Genomic DNA, 20,451 nt, shown 5'->3' with positions numbered 1-20,451 from the left:
AGTGAGGAGGCCCGTGTGGCTGGAGCAGAGTGAGGAGGGGAGAGAGGGAGGAGTGGAGGGTGGGGAGGAGACAGGGCAGGTCGTGCAGGGCCTGGTGGGCCTTGGGAAGGACTTGGGCTTTAATTTTGGAACATCTTTGGGGAGTTTCAAGCAGAGCTGACCACGTGCCCAATAAGCACTTGGCCCAAATGTATCAATATATTTTGAAATATTTTGAACAAAATGCTCACAGAGCAAGTGTAATTTTAAAAAGTATTACTTCTGGTTGATGTAAATACAATTATTGCTGTTTTTTTCCTTTAAAATTTTTCTTCGTGTTCTTTTTTTTTTTTCTTCAGTAGCTGCACATGACAAAGAATATTGCTATTTTTATTAAATAAGTTATAAATGGCTGGGCTAGCAGCTCGTGCCTGTAATCCCAGCACTCTGGGAGACCGAGGTGGGAGGATCACTTCAGGCCAGGAGTTCCAGGCCAGCCTGGACAAGAGTGAGACCCCGTCTCTACAAAAAATAAGAAAAAACTCGCCAGGTGTGGCGGTGCACACCTGTAGTCCCAGCTACTGGGGAGGCTGAGGCAGGAGGATCGCTTGAGCCCAGGAGTTGGAGGCTGCAGTGAGCTGTGAATGCAGCCTCATTTTGATATTTCTGCTGTCGAGCTGGGAGCGGGTATTCCTGCTGCTGCTGTTATTATTATTGATGCATCACCGACTTACAGCGCCAGGACACCGTCTATAGCTGGGCACCCGCTGGGGCCGGGCGCTCCTGGCTCCTCCCCAGGTGTTGTGGGAGCCGTGTTCCTTGTCACTGCTTATCGCCACTATCGATAAGTCCCCACAGAGAGTGCCAGGACCCCCCTTAGCATCCCGCCCCTGTGCTCCCCGGTGCATTGTGGGGCTGCAGCCTCAGTTTCCCTGCGCTTGGGGGGCCGGCAGCCCGCAGGGGGTGTGGGTAGGGGCGGAGGAGGAGGGGGAGGAGGAGAAGGAGGAGGGAGAGGAGGTGCGGGAGGAGGAAGGACGAGCAAGAGGAGTAGGGAGGGGAGGAGGTGCAGAAGGTGGAGGGAGGGGAGGAGGAGGTGGAGGGAGGCAGCTCCGCAGGAGGGAGGAGGGAGAGGAGCAGGAGGAGGTGGGAGGAGGGAGGCACGGGAGGAGGGAGAGGAGGAGGTGGGAGGAGGAAGGCACGGGAGGAGGGAGAGGAGGAGGTGGAGGGGAGGAGGCACCGGAGGAGGGAGAGGAGCAGGAGGAGGGGAGGAGGCGCGGGAGGAGGAGGGAGAGGAGCAGGAGGAGGGGAGGAGGCGCAGGAGGAGGAGGGAGAGGAGCAGGAGGAGGTGGGAGGAGGGAGGCGGGAGGAGGAGGGAGAGGAGCAGGAGGAGGCGGGAGGAGGAGGCGGAGGGAGGAGGCGGGAGGAGGAGGAGGAGGCGCGGCCGCGAGCGCCGGGCGCGCCATGGCCCGGCTGACGGAGGGCGAGGCGCGCAGGCGGCAGCCCCAGCTCCTGCAGCCGCGGCCCTCGCCCGTGGGCGGCAGCGCGCCCGAGGCCCCCGGCGGGCGGCCCGACGGCATGAAGGACCTGGACGCCATCAAGCTGTTCGTGGGCCAGATCCCGCGCAACCTGGACGAGAAGGACCTCAAGCCGCTGTTCGAGCAGTTCGGCCGCATCTACGAGCTCACGGTGCTCAAGGACCCCTACACGGGCATGCACAAAGGTGGGCGCCACCCCCGGGGCAGGCACAAAGGTGGGCGCCCCCACGGCATGCACAAAGGTGGGCGCGCCCCCTCCCACCTCGCGTTCCTGCGCTTCGCCCTCCGCCCCCACGTCCCGCCCCTCCCGCTCGGGCCGCGACAGCTCCCAGCCGCCCCCCTGCTGCCTCCCCTCCGCTCCTCGCTCCCGCCCGTCTCCGCCGCCTGCACCCTGCCCTTCGCTCCCCTCGTCCCGACCCCCACCCCGCGCCCTCCCTCGCCCGCTCTCTCCGGCCCCTGCCGCTGGGGCCGCCCGGACCACCACCCCTTCCCGCGCCCTCGCCCCATTCATTCCGCCTCCCCCACCCCCACCCCGGCCAGGCCCGTCGGGGAAGTTTGCACCTCTGCACTCCGTTGCTCTGGCCATTTGCACAAAGCCAGGCCGCGCGACGCGGGGGCGCAGATGCCCAGGACCCCAAGCTAATCGGTAACTACAAAGGAAGAGGGGGTAGGGGGCGGCCACAGCGGAGCCGGCTCTGGGGTGGGGGTGGGGGCGGTTGAAATGTCCCCCTCTCCCCAGCTGCCCACCCCCTGGCCCAGCTCTTTGGGGTCCGCCGCTCCCACCCCTCCGTGTCTCTGCCCTGCGCTCCCTGGGTCCACCTTTGGCTGAAGTTCACAGTGGCCGGCCGCCGGCGGTTGGGGGGTCTGGAGACCGAGACAATGAGCTGGGACCGGCCATCTAGGCAGAGCCCAAACCCGGGCAGGGCAGGGCAGGGCGGAGGAGGGAGGTGCGGGCAGCGTCAGAGCCCAGGGGGAGGCCTGCCCGGCCAGCCCACCTCCCGGACCGGCCCTTTGGTGGCATCCCTGGAGGGAGGGCGCCCAGCGGTGGCGTGGCGTGTGAGTCCCCGGCCCTTGGCTGGATTGCGGGCCCAGCGCCCGATCTGGGCGGCTGTGACAGGCTTCCTGTCAGGTGTTAGGGCCTGGGGTGGGGACTTCAAAGGCTTTGTGCTGGACACCCCTGGGCCCCCATCCCCTTGCGAGACCCGGAAGAGGCCCTGGGGCAGGACAAGGGCCTGTGACCTATTTAGGGCCCACAGCGGTTGGTTGCATGCATGGTAAGCATGGATACATGTTTATTGAATGAATGAATGAATGAATGAATGAATGAAAGAATGAATGAATGACAAGGCTGGGAAGGCCACAGGGAGGGTCTGGTGGGATGGAGCCCAGGCCTGTCACTTCAGCAGCCGGCCCCTCCAGCTGGCATCTTGAAGCGGGGGAGAAACCCTCTCTCCATCCCCTACCTCTTTTCAAAGCCAACCATCACTCTGCCCCTCCAAAAAAAATTGGGCCTGAAAAATCCGACTCTTCCGTGTGGCCTGGGAGGGAGAGGGGGTCGCACGCAGTCTCGGGTCGAGCTCTGGGTCTGTGGACAGCTGGAGGGCCTTTCCCACCCCCCACCCCCCGCATGTCTGAAGCGCCTGTTTCTGGAACGATTCGGGGGGGACCCTGCAGCCCACGTGGCCCGGCAGGCTGCGTGGACGGGCCTTTGGCAAGTCCGGGTCAGGGGCACAGCTGGGTGGAGGCGGCTCCTCCCGCCGCTCATTGTTAAGCCTCTTGTGGAAATCCCGGGCAAGGGAGCCTCAGTTTCCCTGCTGTCCACCGAGCAGGCTGGCGTCGGTGGAGTGTCGGGGTCCGGGGCGCCGTGGGGTCTCTCCCACCGGCGACTTCCCTTGGAGGGTGAGAATTTAGACGCACGGCGTCCCGACAGCCGGCCCCCGCCCTCCGCTTATGAGGGGGCCTGGGTCTGTTCGTGTCCCCTCGATGCGGGGACTGGGCGAAGCGAGGAGGGGCTTCACGTCCTCTGGGGAGGGGACCCCTGCCCCCCACGCGGGGCCTGGCTGGACTTTGCCTGGCTGTTTGGCAGGGGTGCGCGGAGGGGGGCCCGGGAGGTGGGGACGTCTCGAGGGCCAGTGTCTGCGACCCAGGCCTGTGACTGAGGCTCAGCTGTGTGGCTTCCGGCCAGTGGCCGCCCTCTCTGGGCCTCAGCCCAAGGGCGGTGAAGAATGAATGAGGAAATTCGGGTTCCAGGGGAGGGGGGTGAGTCTAGCCACCTCTTGCCAACACGTGTCTGTCTTGGCTTGCTTTGTGGGGGGCCGGGAGGTGACATGGTGCCGTCCGAGAGCAGCGGGGTCCCCCCGTAGGCAGCACGTGCCCCCAGAGCCTCTGGGTCCCCGGATGCTGGGGTGTCCTGGGAGGCCGGGCAAGAGCCAGGGGGAAAACATTCCTTGAGGGTCGCCTGGCTCCAGGCGCCCGGCGCTGGGAGGCCACTCGGCACCATCATACATGCACGGAGCCGTGTCACCCCCTGTGGGAGGATGGCCGCTGAGGCGTCAGAGGTATATCAGGGAAACTGAGGCCCCGAGAAGCACACAGGAGGTGCCAGGGCTGGCCAGAGCGAGGCCATCATCACCCACCTGCCCTCATCCCAGGCCTTCTGTCTGTGACAGAGTGGTGACAGGCCCCCAAGCCGAGAGGGAGGCCCTTGCAAAGATGGCATTAGGACGGGAGGGGCCGTGACAGCCACAGCCGAGGGTGGCACAGGGCAGCACGATTCCTAGGGGCCGTGCTGAGCCCACCAGAAGCCAGCAGGTCTGTCCCCAGCAAGGGGGCGGGCATGGGACAGTTCTCCAAAACAGGGCAGGCCCACCGCCGTTGGCCCTGGGCATTTTTGTTTTTAAGAGAGAGACGGAGACGGAGGGACAGAGCCAGGGAGCCGGTTGGAGGGAGACGGCCAAGGGGTGGGACAGGGAGGCCGCAGGCCTGCACCCCTACCCACAGCCCGGGCCTGCCTGCTCCGGGCGAGGGGCTCCCCAGGCAGGACCCGCACCCAGGCCAGCGGCCGGCCAGGACCTGGAGGCTGGGGTCGGGGCTCCCCCTGCCCTGCTGCAGTCCCTGCCCGGAGACCCTCCCTCCCTCCAGGTGCCCTGAGAGCCCGCGTCCCTGTGGCGTCCCTGTCCCCGGCACTGGGACCTCGTGGTGCTGCCCCCGCCCGGGTCGCGTGTGGTGCGAGCCCAGGCGCCGCCACCGGCCCGTGCATGGCCCTCGCGTGTGCGTTTGCATGTTAACGACGATGTTTGTGTTAAAGCGGTGGCACCGGGCGGTGCAGGTTGGGGGGCGGCCGGCGGCTGGGGCCGCGGTTTCCATGGGAGCGCCAGCTGCTGGCGGCTCCCGCGGGCGGGCGGGAGGAGGGGAGGCTGTGGCAGGCTGAGCTCTGAGGCGTGACACTCCGAGTGTGACGCCAGCCCCAGGGAGACGGCGGTGGCGGCCGGGCCTGGCATAGGGGGACGGACGAGCAGTTGCTCTCCTGGTGGCCACCACGGGGACAGCAGCAGGGGCGGGGCTGAGTCACCAGAGGCCAGTTGGCTTGAGTGTGCACGGAGGGGGCCCTCACCTGGGGCGCTGCGGCTTCCAGCTACGCATGGCCCTCTCTGGGCCTCAGTTTCCCCAGCTGCCTATTCTTTACTTAATAGACTTTCATGCTCACACCTGTGACTGTGACATCATTTCTGCCCTCTCCCCTCCGCCCATCTGCCATTCGGGCAGAGAACATTTATTGAACGCCTACTGTATTCCAGCATTTGTGCAGAGCCGTCCTGAGCAGGGATCCCTTATGGGATTCACAAGGGAGTGGGCTGGACAGTCATCCCTCCATCCATGTGACCAGCCATTATTGAGCACTTGCTGTGTACCAAGCCCTGCTCTAGACCCCGGGACACAAGAGTTGGGCAGAGCAGATCAAATCTGTTTGACACCCCTCCCCCACATTTCGGCGTGGAGGGGGCGACGGCTGAGGACACAGGTGTGGCGGCGTCGAGCCCAGGGCTGTGATGGTGGAGACAGGCACCTGGCGGTGAGGACCCAGAGGAGGTCCCGGCCCTGCAGGGGTGGAGGCCGGAGGGCTCCCGGGAGGAGGCGCGGGCTGGCAGAGGGTTGAGAGCCTGCCATTGAGATGAATGTGGATTCTCCGCATCTTGCCGGCTGCGTGGCCTCGGGCGGGTATCTTAACCTCTCTGAGTCTCGGTGGGGCCTCCTGTTTGGGCAGGGGAGGACTGAACTGGCAATGGCGCTCTTGGCATGGCGCTGGACACACAGTGTGTGCCTGGCCGGAGGGCGCTGGGCATGTCACGTGAGTGCACTAAGACCTGAAGGCGAGAAGGTAGGGAAAGGTGCTCCTGGCAGAGGGAACCATCTATGCAAAGGCTCAGAGGAGCTTGAACTCTGGGGAGTCGTGAGGGAAGGATAGACGGTCTTTTGAGCCCCAGGGTCCCCATCTGCCACGGGTCTGGCATCGGGGCTGGACTCAGGACGCTGTCCCTGAAACAAGCCTATGTGAGGCCTCATGTTGGCACGTGAGCCCTTGGCCACTGCAAACACCTGGTAGGACTCTGTTCATCCATTCGTTCATTTATTCGTTCAGCTAACACTCCCTGAAAGCCCTCTGGGGCTGTGCCTTGTCCTGGGCAAGAGAGAGCTAAGCTGGGGCCGGACATCAGCAGCTGTGGCCACAGTGGTCAAGGCCGGGGCAGACGGAGGGATGCAGGGTTGAGGTAACTGGATAAGGAAGTGGGGGCTCTGCCTGGGGAATCCAGCTGCATGGAGGAGGGGCATTAGAAATGGGGCTTTGAAGGATCACTAGGAGCTTTCTAGGCAGAGAAAGAATCTCATTTGTGCCGTCACAGAAACACTTATTGTGTTCCAGGCCCTGTGAAGGGCATGGAACATGGCAGTGAACAAGATAAGGGAGATGTCTCTGCCCCCCTGCATATGGGCCGGGGAGTGGATTTGCAGAGGCTGGAGGTGTGAAGGTGAATTTGTGAGGCTGGGCTAGAGGAGGAGTTCGGCGAGGCGTGGGAGGTGAGGCTGCAGAGCAATCACAGGCTGGACCCTGAAGAGCCTCTGATGCTGGACTTAAAGGTGGCCGGGCCAGAGGGAGCGGCTGCAGGTGAAGACGTTGATCTGGAAAGAGTCCGGCTGGTCTGGGGTTGTGGTCATCATCACGGACGTGCAAGCTCCTTGAGGGCAGAGGCTGTGTCCGGCCCCCGTGTGGGAGTGGAGCGTGTGGACGTACGTGCAAGGCTTCAGGGAGGGGAAGGTGTGAGGGTGGGGAGGGGCGGCTGACGGGTGGGCAGGTGGATGGATGGGTAGATAGCAGTGACTCAGTGGCTGCATGAGTGGATTTGATGGATGAAAAACTGGGTAGGTAGGTGGGCCAGGCGCGGTGGCTCACGCCTGTAATCCTAGCACTCTGGGAGGCCGCGGCGGGGCGGATCGCTCAAGGTCAGGAGTTCGAAACCAACATGAACAAGAGCAAGATCCCGTCTCTACTAAAAAAAAAAAGAAAGAAAGAAATTAATTGGCCAACAAAAAATATATAGAAAAAATTAGCCGGGCATGGTGGCGCATGCCTGTAGTCCCAGCTACTCAGGAGGCTGAGGCAGGAGGATCACTTGAGCCCAGGAGTTGGAGGTTGCTGTGAGCTAGGCTGACACCACGGCACTCACTCTAGCCTGGGCAACAAAGCGCGACTCTGTCTCAAAAAAAAAAAAAAAAAAGTGGGTAGGTGGCTGGAAGGCTTGAATGGATTAGTGGATGAGTGAGTAGGTGAATAGATGGGTGGGTGGGTCAGTAGGTGTATAGATGGATGGATGAATGGATGGGTGGGTGGTTGGATGGATGAATGGATGGGTGGGTGGATCAGTAGGTGTTAGATGGATGGATGGATGGAGAAATAGATGAGTAGATGGAGAAATGGATGAATGAATGGATGATGGGTGGATGGAATATTAATGGCTGGCTGGCTGGCCGGATGGATCAGTAGGTGGGTGGGTGGATCAGTAGGTGGGTGGATAGGCAGACGGGAGGACGAACGGGAGGACAAGAGGATGGATGGATGCGTGGGCGGGTGGAGAAATAGATGAGTAGACGGAGAAGTGGATGAATGGACGAAATACTAATGGACGGCTGGACGGGGGATGGGCGAGTGGGTAGGAGGACAGATGGGCACACGGATGGATGGACGTGTGGGTGAACGGATGGGTAAATGCACAGATATGGATGGATGGATGAATAGGTGGACAGGCAGATACGTGAACGTTTGGGTGGGCGGGCGGGTGGACAGGTGTGCGGACAGGTGGGTAAGTGCAGGGGTAGAGGACGCGCTGGTGTCACGATGGGGACTAAAGTTGTGGGGTGGGTCAAGAGGCCGGCGGGTGAGAGATGGGGATCCTGAATGAGCCCTCAAAGGCCGCATGTGTCAGGCTGGGGCGGAGGCGAAGGCAGAGAGGCCTTGTCTGCCTTGCCGTCCCAGCACTGGAGGGACGGCTTCGGGCTGAGAGCACGGAGGAGGAGAGGCGGATGGCAGAGAAGGGAGGCCCTTGTGTGTTGCTCAGTGCGTGATACTGTGAGTCCCGTTTTGTGGATGAGAGAGTGAGAGCTCAGAGAGGTTAAGTGACTGGCCCAAGATCACACAGCAGAGAGGCACTGGGCTGGCTTCGATCCTCGTCCTTCACCATGAGGTGACAGAGCTGAGGTGAAAGACCAAGGGTGTGGGACCCCAGCACACGGGGGGTTCGGGATCAAAGGGGTTTGAGACAGAGCCCGGTGCCCTGGCTGGGGGACAGAAGAAGTCAAACAGCAGTGTCTTCCTTGTCTCTGTCTCTCCTGTACACAGCTGGTCATAATAGGTGCTCAGGAGAGAGCGGATGACTGCATGCAGGGTGTGGCGGGCAGAGCAGGGGCAGGAATGAGTAGAATGTGCTCGCTGTCCTCCGGCGGAGCAGCTTGGATCTGAGCCGGTCAGTTTAGGCACAGAGTAACTCAGTTCCCTCAGCAAGTATTTATTGGGCACCTTCTGTGTGCCTGGCATCGTGCAGGCCTTGGGGACCCAGCCCTAAACAAAACCGGTACGAACCTCTGTCCCTACGGCGCCTGGTGCTGCCTCCCCTGCTCCTGTTTGGGGCCCACTTTAATCGACGATGATCTCATCGCAACATCCTCAAATCTGCAAAGGCACTTTGTCTCAAATAAGGCCACAGCGCAGGTCCAGGATGGGCATACTGTTTTTTGGGGGGACCAGCATTCACACCCCACCATCCAAGCCAGTCCCGGGGTCCTTCTCTCCACCCGCGGCCCTTCACCCCGTCCCCTCCGGTGGCGGCTCCCACCTCTGGCCACACACTCCGGGCAGAGCCGCCCGTTGCCCGTTCCCCAATCCCACGTCCCTCCCTGGCCCCAGGATGACCACACACGCGGCTTTGTCACCAAGCACGTCCCCGGGCTGAGCAGGGACCCGTTGCTACAGAGAGGTCGCAGAGAAAGAGTCACTTCCCCAGAAAAAACATCCCCGGGGCTGGAGGGAGGAGTGGCCTTGCGGGCCGGGATCATGCAGGGCTGAGCCCAAGGCCTCACTCTGCCACTTTCTTTATTTTTTAAATATTGTTTTCCTCCTATATTGCCATAAGTATACTGAGGTTGTTTATGGCAGTCTTGTTTTGTCAATGGCTGGTGCCTCAGTTTCCCCATCTGTAAAATGAGGATGAAACTAGAAATAAGGGTGGTGTTCTCTTGGGCTAATTTGAGGACTCAAAGGATTCATGTGGGCAAAGTGTCCTGTGACATGCGTCATGCTCAATCCACAAATATCATTGTTATTATAATATTATGAGTCATGAAGCTCCAACGGGTCGGATCTTGGGGCAGAGGGCAGAGGATCTCAGTGTGAGGAGGGACCCTCAGGATTCCCCAGTGGTGAGGTTTCCTCTCTGGGGAGGCTTTTCTTGCTTACCTCCAGGGATGGGGAACTCCCTCCCTCCCAAGAGAGCTGTGATGAGGCAGATCTAGTTATTATGAAATTTTAATCCATTGAGCAGATCTCTTGCTCTCCAGGGATCCTGTGCCCCTTGGCCCCTGATAATGCCCTTGGGTCTGGAGAGTTGAGTGGTGGTTAGCATTAAAAGCCAATGAGCTTTATTAACGCCGCCGAAAGTCTGCGGGAACCGTGTAAGCTTGCTAGGGTTGCTGTGACAACGTGCCACAGGCTGGGTGTCTCAGGCAACAGAAATTTATCCCCTCACAGTTCTGGAGGGCAGAAGTTCGAGATGACGGTGTGGACAGGGCTGGTTCCTTCCAAGGCCGAGAAGGGGACTCTGTCCCAGGCTTCTCCCGGCTCCTGGTGGTAGCCGCATTCTGGGTGTTCCTTGGAGTGTAGACACATCGCTCCAATCCCTGCCTCTGTCACGTGGCGTTCTCCCCGCGTGTGTCTTGGTGTCTGGATCAGGGCCCGTCCTAACGACCTCGACTCAACTAACCCCATCTGTAACGACCCTGTTTCTGAAAGAGGTCCAACTCCAAGGTCCTGGGGATTGGGACAGAAACCTGTGATTTGGGGTGGGGAACATTCAACCCATGACAGGATCTATGAATCAAGCCTCTAATTGTCCCCAAATGGGTAAGCATCGCACATTTTCACCAGCTAGAAAAGACAAGCTGAGAGGTGGAGAAGAGATCGGGCTGGGAAACCCGGTTGGGGAAGCCGTGAGAGAGCATTTCAGCACCAGGGACAGCGGCTCTCGGGTTTTTGTGTGCCTGCGTGTGTTGTCCGTCTGGGGCTGCTGGCCTTAAAGGCTGTTGAGAGAACCCACCCTTAGCCTCCCTGGGCCACCACCCTTTGAGTCCTGCAGACTCCACAGGCAAAAAAAAAAAAAAAAAAAAAAAAAATCCTAGAAAGGACACTTTTAAATTATTTTTTTGAGACAGGGTCTTGCTCTGTCACCCAGGCTGGAGTACAGTGGTGTCAGCCTAGCTCACTGCAGCCTCCAATTCCTGGGCTCAAGCGATCCTCCTTGCCTCAGCCTCCCGAGTAGCTGAGACTACAGATGCAGCCTATTTTTCTATTTTTTTGTAGACATGGCTAATGGCTAATTTTTCTATTTTTTTGTAGACACAGGGTCTTGCTCTTGCTCAGGCTAGGGGGACATTTTTTTGCCATTATTTTACAATCGCCTGAAGCCAAATTTCTTGCCTATAATACCTGATTTCTCTCAGGCCTTAATTCTAGTTGTCTTAGTGTGATTATTTTTATTTTTGGAAGATCTTGGGGAATAAAATTATGAAAATAGAAACATCAAGAAGAGAATAGACAAACAAGCCATGGAATGGTAGATGTTTGGGTCACATATAACAACAACCAAAGATGGCTGGGCGCTGTAGCTCACGAGTGTAATCCTAGCTCTCTGGGAGGCCGAGGCAGGAGGATTGCTCGAGGTCAGGAGTTCAAAACCAGCCTGAGCAAGAGCGAGACCCTGTCTCTACTATAAATAGAAAGAAATTAATTGGCCAACTAATATATATAGAAAAAATTAGCCGGGCATGGTGGCGCGTGCCTGTAGTCCCAGCTACTTGGGAGGCTGAGGCAGGAGGATTGCTTGAGCCCAGGAGTTTGAGGTTGCTGTGAGCTAGGCTGACGCCACGGCACTCACTCTAGCCTGGGCAACAAAGCGAGACTCTGTTTCAAACAACAACAACAACAACAAACAACCAAAGATTAGCACACAGACCCTATATAAAGACCTCCTACAAAGCAACAAGGTGCCCAACTTCATTAATAACTATAGGAATGGACATGAAAACCTCAGCGACATACAACAACACGCCCATTAAATGACTAACATTTAAAGGGCTGGCAAGGCCAAGGGTTAGTGAAGATGCAGCACTAATAAAGCTAGACATTGGTACAACCCACTTTGGAAAAATATTTGAAAGAATCGATGGAAGTTAAGCCTATGCCCACCTTATAACCAGCAATTCCACTCCTGGATGTGCCTTTTTGCATGAAAATATAGAGACAAGAATATTCCATAGCAAGAATGTCCCATAGCGATCTATTTATAATAGCCCCAAACAGCAAGCAACCCAAATGCCAGGAGAGTGGATAGACAATTGGTAGTATATCCATAGGATAAAATACTGCACAGCAACAAGAAGGAATTAACCCCTGCTACACACAATTTTTATTGTGTTAAAATATACAAAAAATGTACAATCTTAGCCATTTTTATGTGCACAGCTCAGCGGCATTAATGTGCACATTCACGTGGTTGTGCAGCCATCACCCCCTCGGTCTCTAGGACATTCTCATCTTCGCAAACTGACACTCTGTCTCCATAAAACACTCCCCACTCCCTCCCCGGCCCCCACCATTCTACTTCCTGTCTCTGTGGGTCTGATGACTCCAGGGACCTCCTGTGGGTGGAATCACACAGGATTTGTGTTTTTCACTGATTTCACCCAGAATGACGTTCTCAAGGCTCATGCACGTTGGAGCAGGTGTCAGAATTCCCTTCCGTTTTCAGGCTGGATCACATCCCCCTGTGTGGATGGACCGAGTTGTGTTTGTCACCCATCCATGGACACTTGGGTGGCTTCTACCTTTTGGCTATTGTGAAGAGCGCCGCTGTCAACGCTGTTAGACAACTGTCTGTTTTCCTCTTTCCTTTCAGTTCTTTTGAATATATACCCGAAGTGCAATTGCTGGGTCATGTGGTAATTCTATGTTTAGTTTTTGAGGAACTGTCAAATTGTTTCCCACGGCAGCCATACCGTTTTCCATTCCCACCACAAACGTTTTTGAAAATGCTACAAATCTTGGTGATTCTAGAAGAGACACTTAAAAATAAAATACAATAAAATGCTAGAAACCTGTTTAAGTTCTGCCTGCTCCCCTCCCCTCCCCCCCAGGGCTTGAGGGGACTTGCAGACCCGGGTGGGGACCCTCCCCACCGCTTGGCCCAGCTGGTGGGAGCCGGCAGCTGGGCGCTGGCAACTCAGCAGGAGGCAGCTTTAATTAGCTCCTGCTCAGGGGGTCCCTGCGTGGGGGCAGGCAGAAAGATAGGGAACCAGAGGTCCCAGGGCATCAGAGCAGCCAACAATGGTCTCATTTCACAGGCAGCAAAACAGGTGCACAGGGGTCAGAGGACAGAGCCCTGCGCTGGGGCCCAGACTCCTGTGTCCATCCCACGACACCTGACTCCCTGCCTGCAACCACCTTCTCCCCCGCCAAGGGTGTTGTCCAATCACAGCCTCACTCTGGACCACTTCAGGGCTGGCCCCACCCCTCGCCTCTCCTGATTGGCCCTGCGCTCTGCAGTCGTGCCACACCCCATCAAGCCCCGCCCTCTGTAGCCTCACCACATCCCCCTCAGGCCCACCCCTCACTTCTCATTGGCCCTGCCCTCTGTGGCTGCACCACACCCCCTCAGGCCCCACCCCTCTCCTCTCATTGGCCCTGCCTTCTGTGGCTGTACCACACCTCTCATCTCATTGGCCCTGACCTCTGCAGCCGTGCCACACCCCCTCAGGCCCCGCCCCTCACCTCCTCGTTGGTCCTGCCCTCTGTGACCGCACCACAGCCCCTCAAGCCCCGCCCGCGCCCGTGGTGGGTTCATCCTGTGGTTCTCATGCGTGGACCGTCCTCTCTGATGGGGGAAACTGAGCCCCAGAGAGAGGTGGTGCCTGATTCAAGGCCACAGTGCAGGTCAGCGGCAGAGTCTGCTGCACCCTAGTCCAGTGCTGGGGTCTCCCATCTCCTTGGGACTACTGGTGCCCCCCCATGACCCCCGGGGAAGCAGCTCCGCCCACGCCCCCACCCACCCAGCATGCTCAGCATCTCAGAGCGTCAGCCACTGACGTCATCGACAGCCCGGCCTTCTCTGCCCCCTCCCTGTCTCACCCTTTGGGGAGCGTAGGTGTGCGCGGTGGGGATGGTGGTTGTTGTTCCCCCCAAAACAGGTGGCTCCAGTGTCCTCTTTTTATCTTTTAAAATTATAGTATAATGCACACAACATAAAATTGGCCATTTTAACCGTTTTTAAGTGCACCATTCAGTGGCATTAAGCACATGCACAGTGTTTTGCCACCATCACCACCCTCCATCTCCAGAATGTTCTCATCTTCCCAGTTGACACTCTGTCCCCATGAAACACTCACTCCCCAGCCCCTGGCACCCGCCATCCTACTTCCTGTCTCTGCGGATCTGCCTGTTCTGGACGTTTCACATAAACGGAGTCTCACACTGTGTGTCCTTCTGTGTCTGGCGTCTCTCACTGAGCACGACGTCCTCAAGGTCCCTCCATGCCGTGGCCTGCGTCGGAGCTTCCTTCTTTTTTAAGAGTGAATAATATTCCATTGGGTTGTGTTTATCCATCGATGGGCACTTGTGCTGGCTCCACCTTCTGGCTGCTGCGAAGCATGCTGCTGTGGACGCAGGTGCGCAAGCGCGCTCGTTTCCTGACACCCTCGTCTCTCTCCCCCCAGGCTGTGCCTTCCTCACCTACTGTGCCAGGGATTCCGCCATCAAAGCTCAGACTGCCCTGCACGAGCAGAAGACCTTGCCCGGGGTGAGTCCTGCGTGGTGTCCGGAGAGGAGGAGGTGGAGGGGCTGCTCCTGGCCTGGGATGGGGGCCGAGGCCCGGCCTGGGATCAGCTGTGCATTCCGCGTGCAGAGGGATAGAAACCATCATCAGAGCGAGCATTTACGGAGTGCCTACTGTGTGTGTAGTTCCCAGCAGAGTGGTGTGTGGCCGTGCAGATTGCATACTGCACAGCGGCGCCTGGCTCAGAGTGCCAGTGTCATTGGGCCGAGACCTGAAGGATGAGGAAGCACTCGCAGGCAAAGAAAACGGCCCGTGCAAAGGCCCTGGGGCAGGACTGCGCCTGGCATGTTGGAGGCACGGCAAGGAAGCTGGAGTGGCTGGAGCAGAGTGAGGAGGGGGAGAGAGAGAGAAGAGGGGAGAGCAGGGAGGGGAAGGGCAGGGCCTGGTGGGGTAGTGATCAGCTCTTTGTGCTGTTGGCTAATTCCTCTAAGCATAGTGGACCATTCAAATGCCTGGAAGCTTGGGCCCTCTGTCCAGAAAAATCCATATGTACCTGGAGATTTACCAACACTTCTCGGAGTCTCTCCCAGCTAAGTGCCTCTTCCCCATTCCCTCATTCCATTTCCCTGATGGGATCACTGAGACCCGACGCCAGTTTCCCTTCCACTGCCTGAGACCTTGGGGGCCTCGGAACCAGTTCCCTCCATGCTGGGTGCAGAGCTGGGTTCTGGGCTTCATCGGAGCCAGCAGGGAAGATGAAAGAGGGTGGAAGAACCGAGAGCCGAGAAGCCTCCCTCCCCACACACCAGTCCTTCTCCTCAGGCTGGTATCCCAGGTCTGAGGCCACCTTGGGGTGAGAAGATGTCATACCTGCTGGCAGCTCCTTCCCTGTGTCTGTCTTGAGGTTCCTATGCCTTTCTTCCCTTGCCTACTCTCCCTGGGTCCGCCCGTACATCCGAAGCTTCCCTCTGTCCATGCATCCATCCTTCCATCTGTCACCCATCTGCCCACCCACCCACCCACCCATCACCCATTTTCCTGTCTATACACCCACCCAACCATCCATCCATCCACCCACATGTCCATCCCCCCACCTCCCCATCCATCACTCATTTGTCTACCCACCCATCCTTCCGTCCATCCACACAACTATCCATCTATCCATGTGTCTATTTATTGATCGGTCCATGCACCCATGCATCTATCCACCATCCACCCATGCACCCATCCACCCATGCACCCATGCACCCATCCGCCAATGCACCCATCCACCCATGCACCCATGCACCCATCCATCTATCCACCATCCACCCATGCACCCATCCACCCATGCACCCATCCACCCATGCACCCATCCACCCATGCACCCATCCACCCATGCACCCATCCACCCATGCACCCATGCACCCATCCACCCATGCACCCATCCACCCATGCACCCATCCACCCATGCACCCATCTTCTACCTATCCACCCATCCACCCATGTACCCATCCACCCATGCACTCATCCACCAATGCACACATCCACCCATGCACACATCCACCCATGCACCCATCCACCCATGCACCCATGCACCCATCCACCCATGCACCCATCCACCCATGCACCCATGCACCCATTCACCCATGCACCCATCCACCAATGCACCCATCCACCCATGCACCCATGCACCCATCCACCAATGCACCCATCCACCCATCTACCCATGCACCCATCTTCTACCTATCCACCCATCCACCCATGTACCCATCCACCCATCCACCCATGTACCCATCCACCCATGCACTCATCCACCAATGCACCCATCCACCCATGCACACATCCACCAATGCACCCATCCACCCATGCACCCATCCACCCATGCACCCATCCACCCATCCACCCATGCACCCATCCACCCATCCACCCATCCACCCACCCTCCATCCATCCATCTCCCTTGGACCTTCTCCAAGCACCTGAAAATCCAACAGATGGATGGATTTTAATGGGCACCTACTGTTTCCCTGGCACTATGCTAAACTTCCCTCACCAGCTCTGTGTCTGGTCCCCTCCTGAGTGACCCTCAGGTCCCTCAGGTCCCCCAGACCCAACAGGGCTCAGACAGACCATGGCATCCCTTTTGACCCAGTTTCTCCTCCTCAGTTCCGGGGCATCAGACTCTCCTGCCCCCTCCGCTTCACTCCTATAGCCTCTGCTCCCCATGTCCTCCCTAGAGCCCCTCCCCACCGCCGTGACCCCGAGCTGACGTCTCAGCTCCACCCCTCCAAGCTGCACGACTTGGAAAGGACTTGACCAGTCCTTTCCCTCCAATCTTTTTCCTTCTCTCCAAAACGGGCATCACCTTCTCCATCCAATGGAAAAAAAGAATTCAAGACGTGAGAGTGCAAAGCAGATGCTGTTTGTGGTGCTGTTGAATCCTTATGTTTTGGTCTCTGGCATCCCTAGTTGCTAGAAATCCCTCACTCGCCACACACCGAGAACCCAGCCAGGACACCGACCCCTGGGGTCGTGTGCAAGGGCTCATGGGAAACCGTCTTTCCCAGCCCGGGGATTCCTACCCTGCCTCCAAGGCCACGCCCTGATGCCCCGCCTTCTGCCTACCCATGATCCCTCGGGGCTGGGGGTGTCTGTGTCTGGCTCTGTCGGGGACAGACCTTGGACTGGGTCCTCCGCACCTGTTAGTTCCTTTAACATTTATTGAGCACCTGATTTAGGCAGGAAGGGGACACGGTACAAACAAAAATTAAACAAGTGAACAAACGAGAACTTCCAATGGGAGGACGACGTTGAGAGATGATCATGGGGTGATCTGAGCAATGACTCGGGATCCGCGTGGCCAGGGAAGGCCTCTCTGAGGAGGTGACTGAAGCAGGGAGGGAGGGAGCCCTGCGCTACCGGTGGGAAGGGCGCTCCTGGCAGAGGGAACAGCCTGTGCAAAGGCCCTGAGGCCGGACCACATCACAAACCGGCTGTCTTAAAGTGACAGAAAGGCAATCTCTCCCAGTTCTGGGAGCCAGAAGTCCAAAACCAAGATGCCAGCAGAGCCACACTCCCTGCTGACATGGCGCGACATGGCCTTTCTCTCTGGGTCTGTGTCTCTCAAGTTTCCCTCCGCTTCTCTCTCACAACGACACCTGTCGTTGGATCTAGGGCTCACCCACAACTCAAGATCCTTCACTTAATTACAGCCACAGAGACCCCTTTTCCAAATGAGGTCACAATCACAGGGTCCCAGGGTTAGAACTTGGACATATCCTTTTTGGGTGGGGGGCGGCGGGTGGCCATCATTCTGCTCACTGCAGGGAGCAACCGCAGAATGAATGGCCAGATAAAGGGTGACCGGGGACAGCACCGAGAAGTAGAAGCAGGTTGCCCACGTGGACGATTTAGCAGGGGGCAAATCAGAGGGCTTCTTGGAGGAGGGGGCGTCGGGGCTGAGTCTTTCTTTGTTTGTTTTTGAGACAGAGTCTCACTCTGTTGCCCCAGCTGGAGTGCCGTGGCATCAGCCTCGCTCACAGCAGCCTCAAACTCCTGGGCTCAAGCGATCCTCCTGCCTCAGCCTCCCGAGTAGCTGGGACTACAGGCATGTGCCACCATGCCCGGCTAATTTTTTCTATTTATTTTTAATTGGCCAATTAATTTCTTTCTATTTTTAGTAGAGACGGGGGGGTCTCACTATTGCTCAGGCTGCCTGGTTTTGAACTCCTGACCTTGAGCGATCCGCCCACCTGGTGTCGGGGCTGAATCTTGAGAGACTGGAGCATTTCTGACAGATGCAGGCAGGGATGGGGGCGGCGCAGGACCGGTTGTACCAAGACGGCGCGGGAACTCGCCCAGCGTGCTGTCGGATGTGGGAGTGCACGTTAGTCCTCTGTGGACTAACGAAGGGTTTAGGTTAGGTGAGGAGCCGTTTTCAACGAGGAGCAATTCCGCCCCCCACCAAGGGACACCGGACAAAGTCTGGGGACATCTGCGGTTGTCACAGCTGGCGTGCTCCTGGCATGGGGGGGTGGAGGCAGGGACGCTGCTCAGCACCTGCAGTGCCCAGGTGGGCCCCACCCAGAGAATGATCCAGCCCCAGTGCCCACAGCGCGGAGAGCGAGAGACCCTGCCTAGGAGAATAAGAAGCGGGTGAATGTTCTAGAACAGTGTTATCTAATAGAAATATAATGAGAGCTACATATATAATTTAAATGTTTCCAGGAGCAACATTTAAAACGTAAAAAGAAACAGGTGAACTTAGTCATAATAGTATATTTCATTTAACCCAAAATATCTGAAATCTTATTGTTTCACTGTGCAGTCAATATAAAAATCGTTAACGAGATATCTCACTTTCCTTTTGAACTATGTGTTGGAAATCTGGTGTGTATCGTTGTCTCGTAGGTTTGGACACTGAGCTCACGCCTGTAATCCCAGCACTCTGGGAGGCCGAGGCGGGAGGATCTTGAGGTCAGGAGTTCGAGACCAGCCTGAGCAAGAGCGAGACCCTGTCTCTACTAAAAATAGAAAAATTAGCCGGGTGTGGTTGCGTACACCTGTAGTCCGGCTACGCAGGAAGCTGAGGCGGGAGGATTACTTGAGTCCAAGAGTTTGAATCCAACCTGGGTGACATAGTGTTTCTTAAAAAAAAAAAAAAAAAAACCTAAATAAATAAATTTATATTTACATTAATTATAATGAAGCAAATTTTTAAATTTCATTCTTTGATTGCACAAGCCACGTTTCAGGTGCTCAGGAGGCACCTGTGGCTGGTGGCGTCTGTATTGGGGAGTATTGTTCCAAAATGTTCTAGACCTAGGGTCAGTAAACGTTTTCCATAAATGGTCAGAGAGTAAATATTTTTTGGCTTTGTGGGCCATATGACGTCTGTGACAGCCACTGAAAAGTATAAAAGCAGCCACAGACAACACATAAATGAATGTGCGTGATTGTGTGCCAATAAAACTTTATTAACAAAACAGGAAGTGGGCCAGAACAGAGTCGTGGGTGGTAGTTTGCTGAGCCCTGTTCTAGACTGGCACTGTCAATACAACATTCTACGATGATGGACATGTTCTCTGTGCTATGTGGTATGGGGGCCACTCTCGCTGTGTGGCTATTGAACCTTTGAGTTGGGACAAGTGTGGCTCAGGAACTGAATATTTAATGTTGCTTAATGTTAATAAATTTAAACTTAAACCACCACACATGGCTAATAGTTTCAGTTTTGGACAGCACAGATCTAGAATGTTCTAGACTGGCCAGATACCATATTGGACAGCACAGATCTAGAATATTCTAGACCAGGGGTCAGCTGCTGTGTTAGACAGCAGAGATCTGAAATGCTCTAGGCTGGGCACGGTGGCTCACGCCTGTAATCCTAGCACTCTGGGAGGATCGATCAAGGTCAGGAGTTCGAAACCAGTCTGAACAAGAGCAAGACCCCGTCTCAAAAAATAGAAAGAAATTAATTGGCCAATTAAAAATAGAAAGAAATTAATTGGCCAACTAAAAATATATAGAAAAAAATCAGCTGGGCATGGTGGCACATGCCTGTAGTCCCAGCTACTTGGGAGGCTGAGGCAGGAGGATCGCTTGAACCCAGGGGTTTGAAGTTGCTGTGAGCCAGGCTGACACCACGGCACTCTAGTCCGAGCAACAGAGTGAGACTCTGTCTCAATAAAATAAAATAAAATAAAATAGAATAGAATGTTCTAGACTGGGGTCCGGCTACCATATTGGACACTACAGATCTAGAACATTCTAGACCAGGGGTCAGCTGCTGCATTAGAAAGCAGAGATCTAGCATGTTCTAGACTTGGAGCAAGCTCCGATATTGGACAGCACAGATCTAGAATATTCTAGACCGGGGGCAGCTGCTGTGTTAGACAGCAGAGCTCTAGAATGTTCTAGACTGGGGGCCAGCTACCATATTGGACAGGACAGATCTAGGATCTAGAATCCAGAGTAAGAGGAAGGCAAGATTAATCCAATCAACGTCCATGTATTTATCTGCATATCTCTATCTATGATACATCATGTATTATATATCATTATGTGCAAGACCCCCCCCCCAGTACCACAAAAATGAGAGGTACAGGGACCTCTCAGAGAAAGTGGGCATGTACATGTAGTGTCATAATATCTCCAGATTTCGGGGGTCAAGGTCTCTCTTCGATGCTAGCTCACAGGTGGGGGCAGGGTCTCCAGCAATGTCCCGCTCTCTCTGGGCTCAGTTTGCTCAGCCTTCCGCAGGGGCCAGGGGTGTTCACGTTCCCTGTTCCCTGCACTGCCACACTGCTTAGTCACCCCGGGAGCCAGGGGCTGCTGCTAGCTCCCTTGGACTGTGGCTCAGAGAGG

General features: G+C 56.7%; 1 protein-coding gene across 3 annotated transcripts in view; it reads left to right on the top strand.

Annotated features, from left to right (window-relative positions):
• Nucleotides 1–1,440: 1,440 nt before the first annotated feature.
• The window catches only part of CELF5 (CUGBP Elav-like family member 5), a 41,958-nt gene continuing 22,947 nt past the window's right edge, over nt 1,441–20,451 (top strand). For 2 of the 3 annotated variants that reach the window (XM_012769333.3, XM_075998010.1), the window contains exons 1-2: nt 1,441–1,699; nt 14,046–14,128. In XM_012769333.3, the coding sequence (XP_012624787.1) occupies nt 1,441–1,699; nt 14,046–14,128 (342 nt within the window). The remainder of the gene's footprint in view (nt 1,700–14,045; nt 14,129–20,451) is intronic. The other variant, XM_020283960.2, reaches the window with a different exon arrangement.

The sequence above is a fragment of the Microcebus murinus genome, chromosome 27, assembly GCF_040939455.1.
Source record: "Microcebus murinus isolate Inina chromosome 27, M.murinus_Inina_mat1.0, whole genome shotgun sequence".
Classification (NCBI taxonomy): Eukaryota; Metazoa; Chordata; class Mammalia; order Primates; family Cheirogaleidae; genus Microcebus; species Microcebus murinus.
Note: the sequence above shows the minus strand (reverse complement) of the source record. Positions and strands in the feature narration are given on the sequence as shown.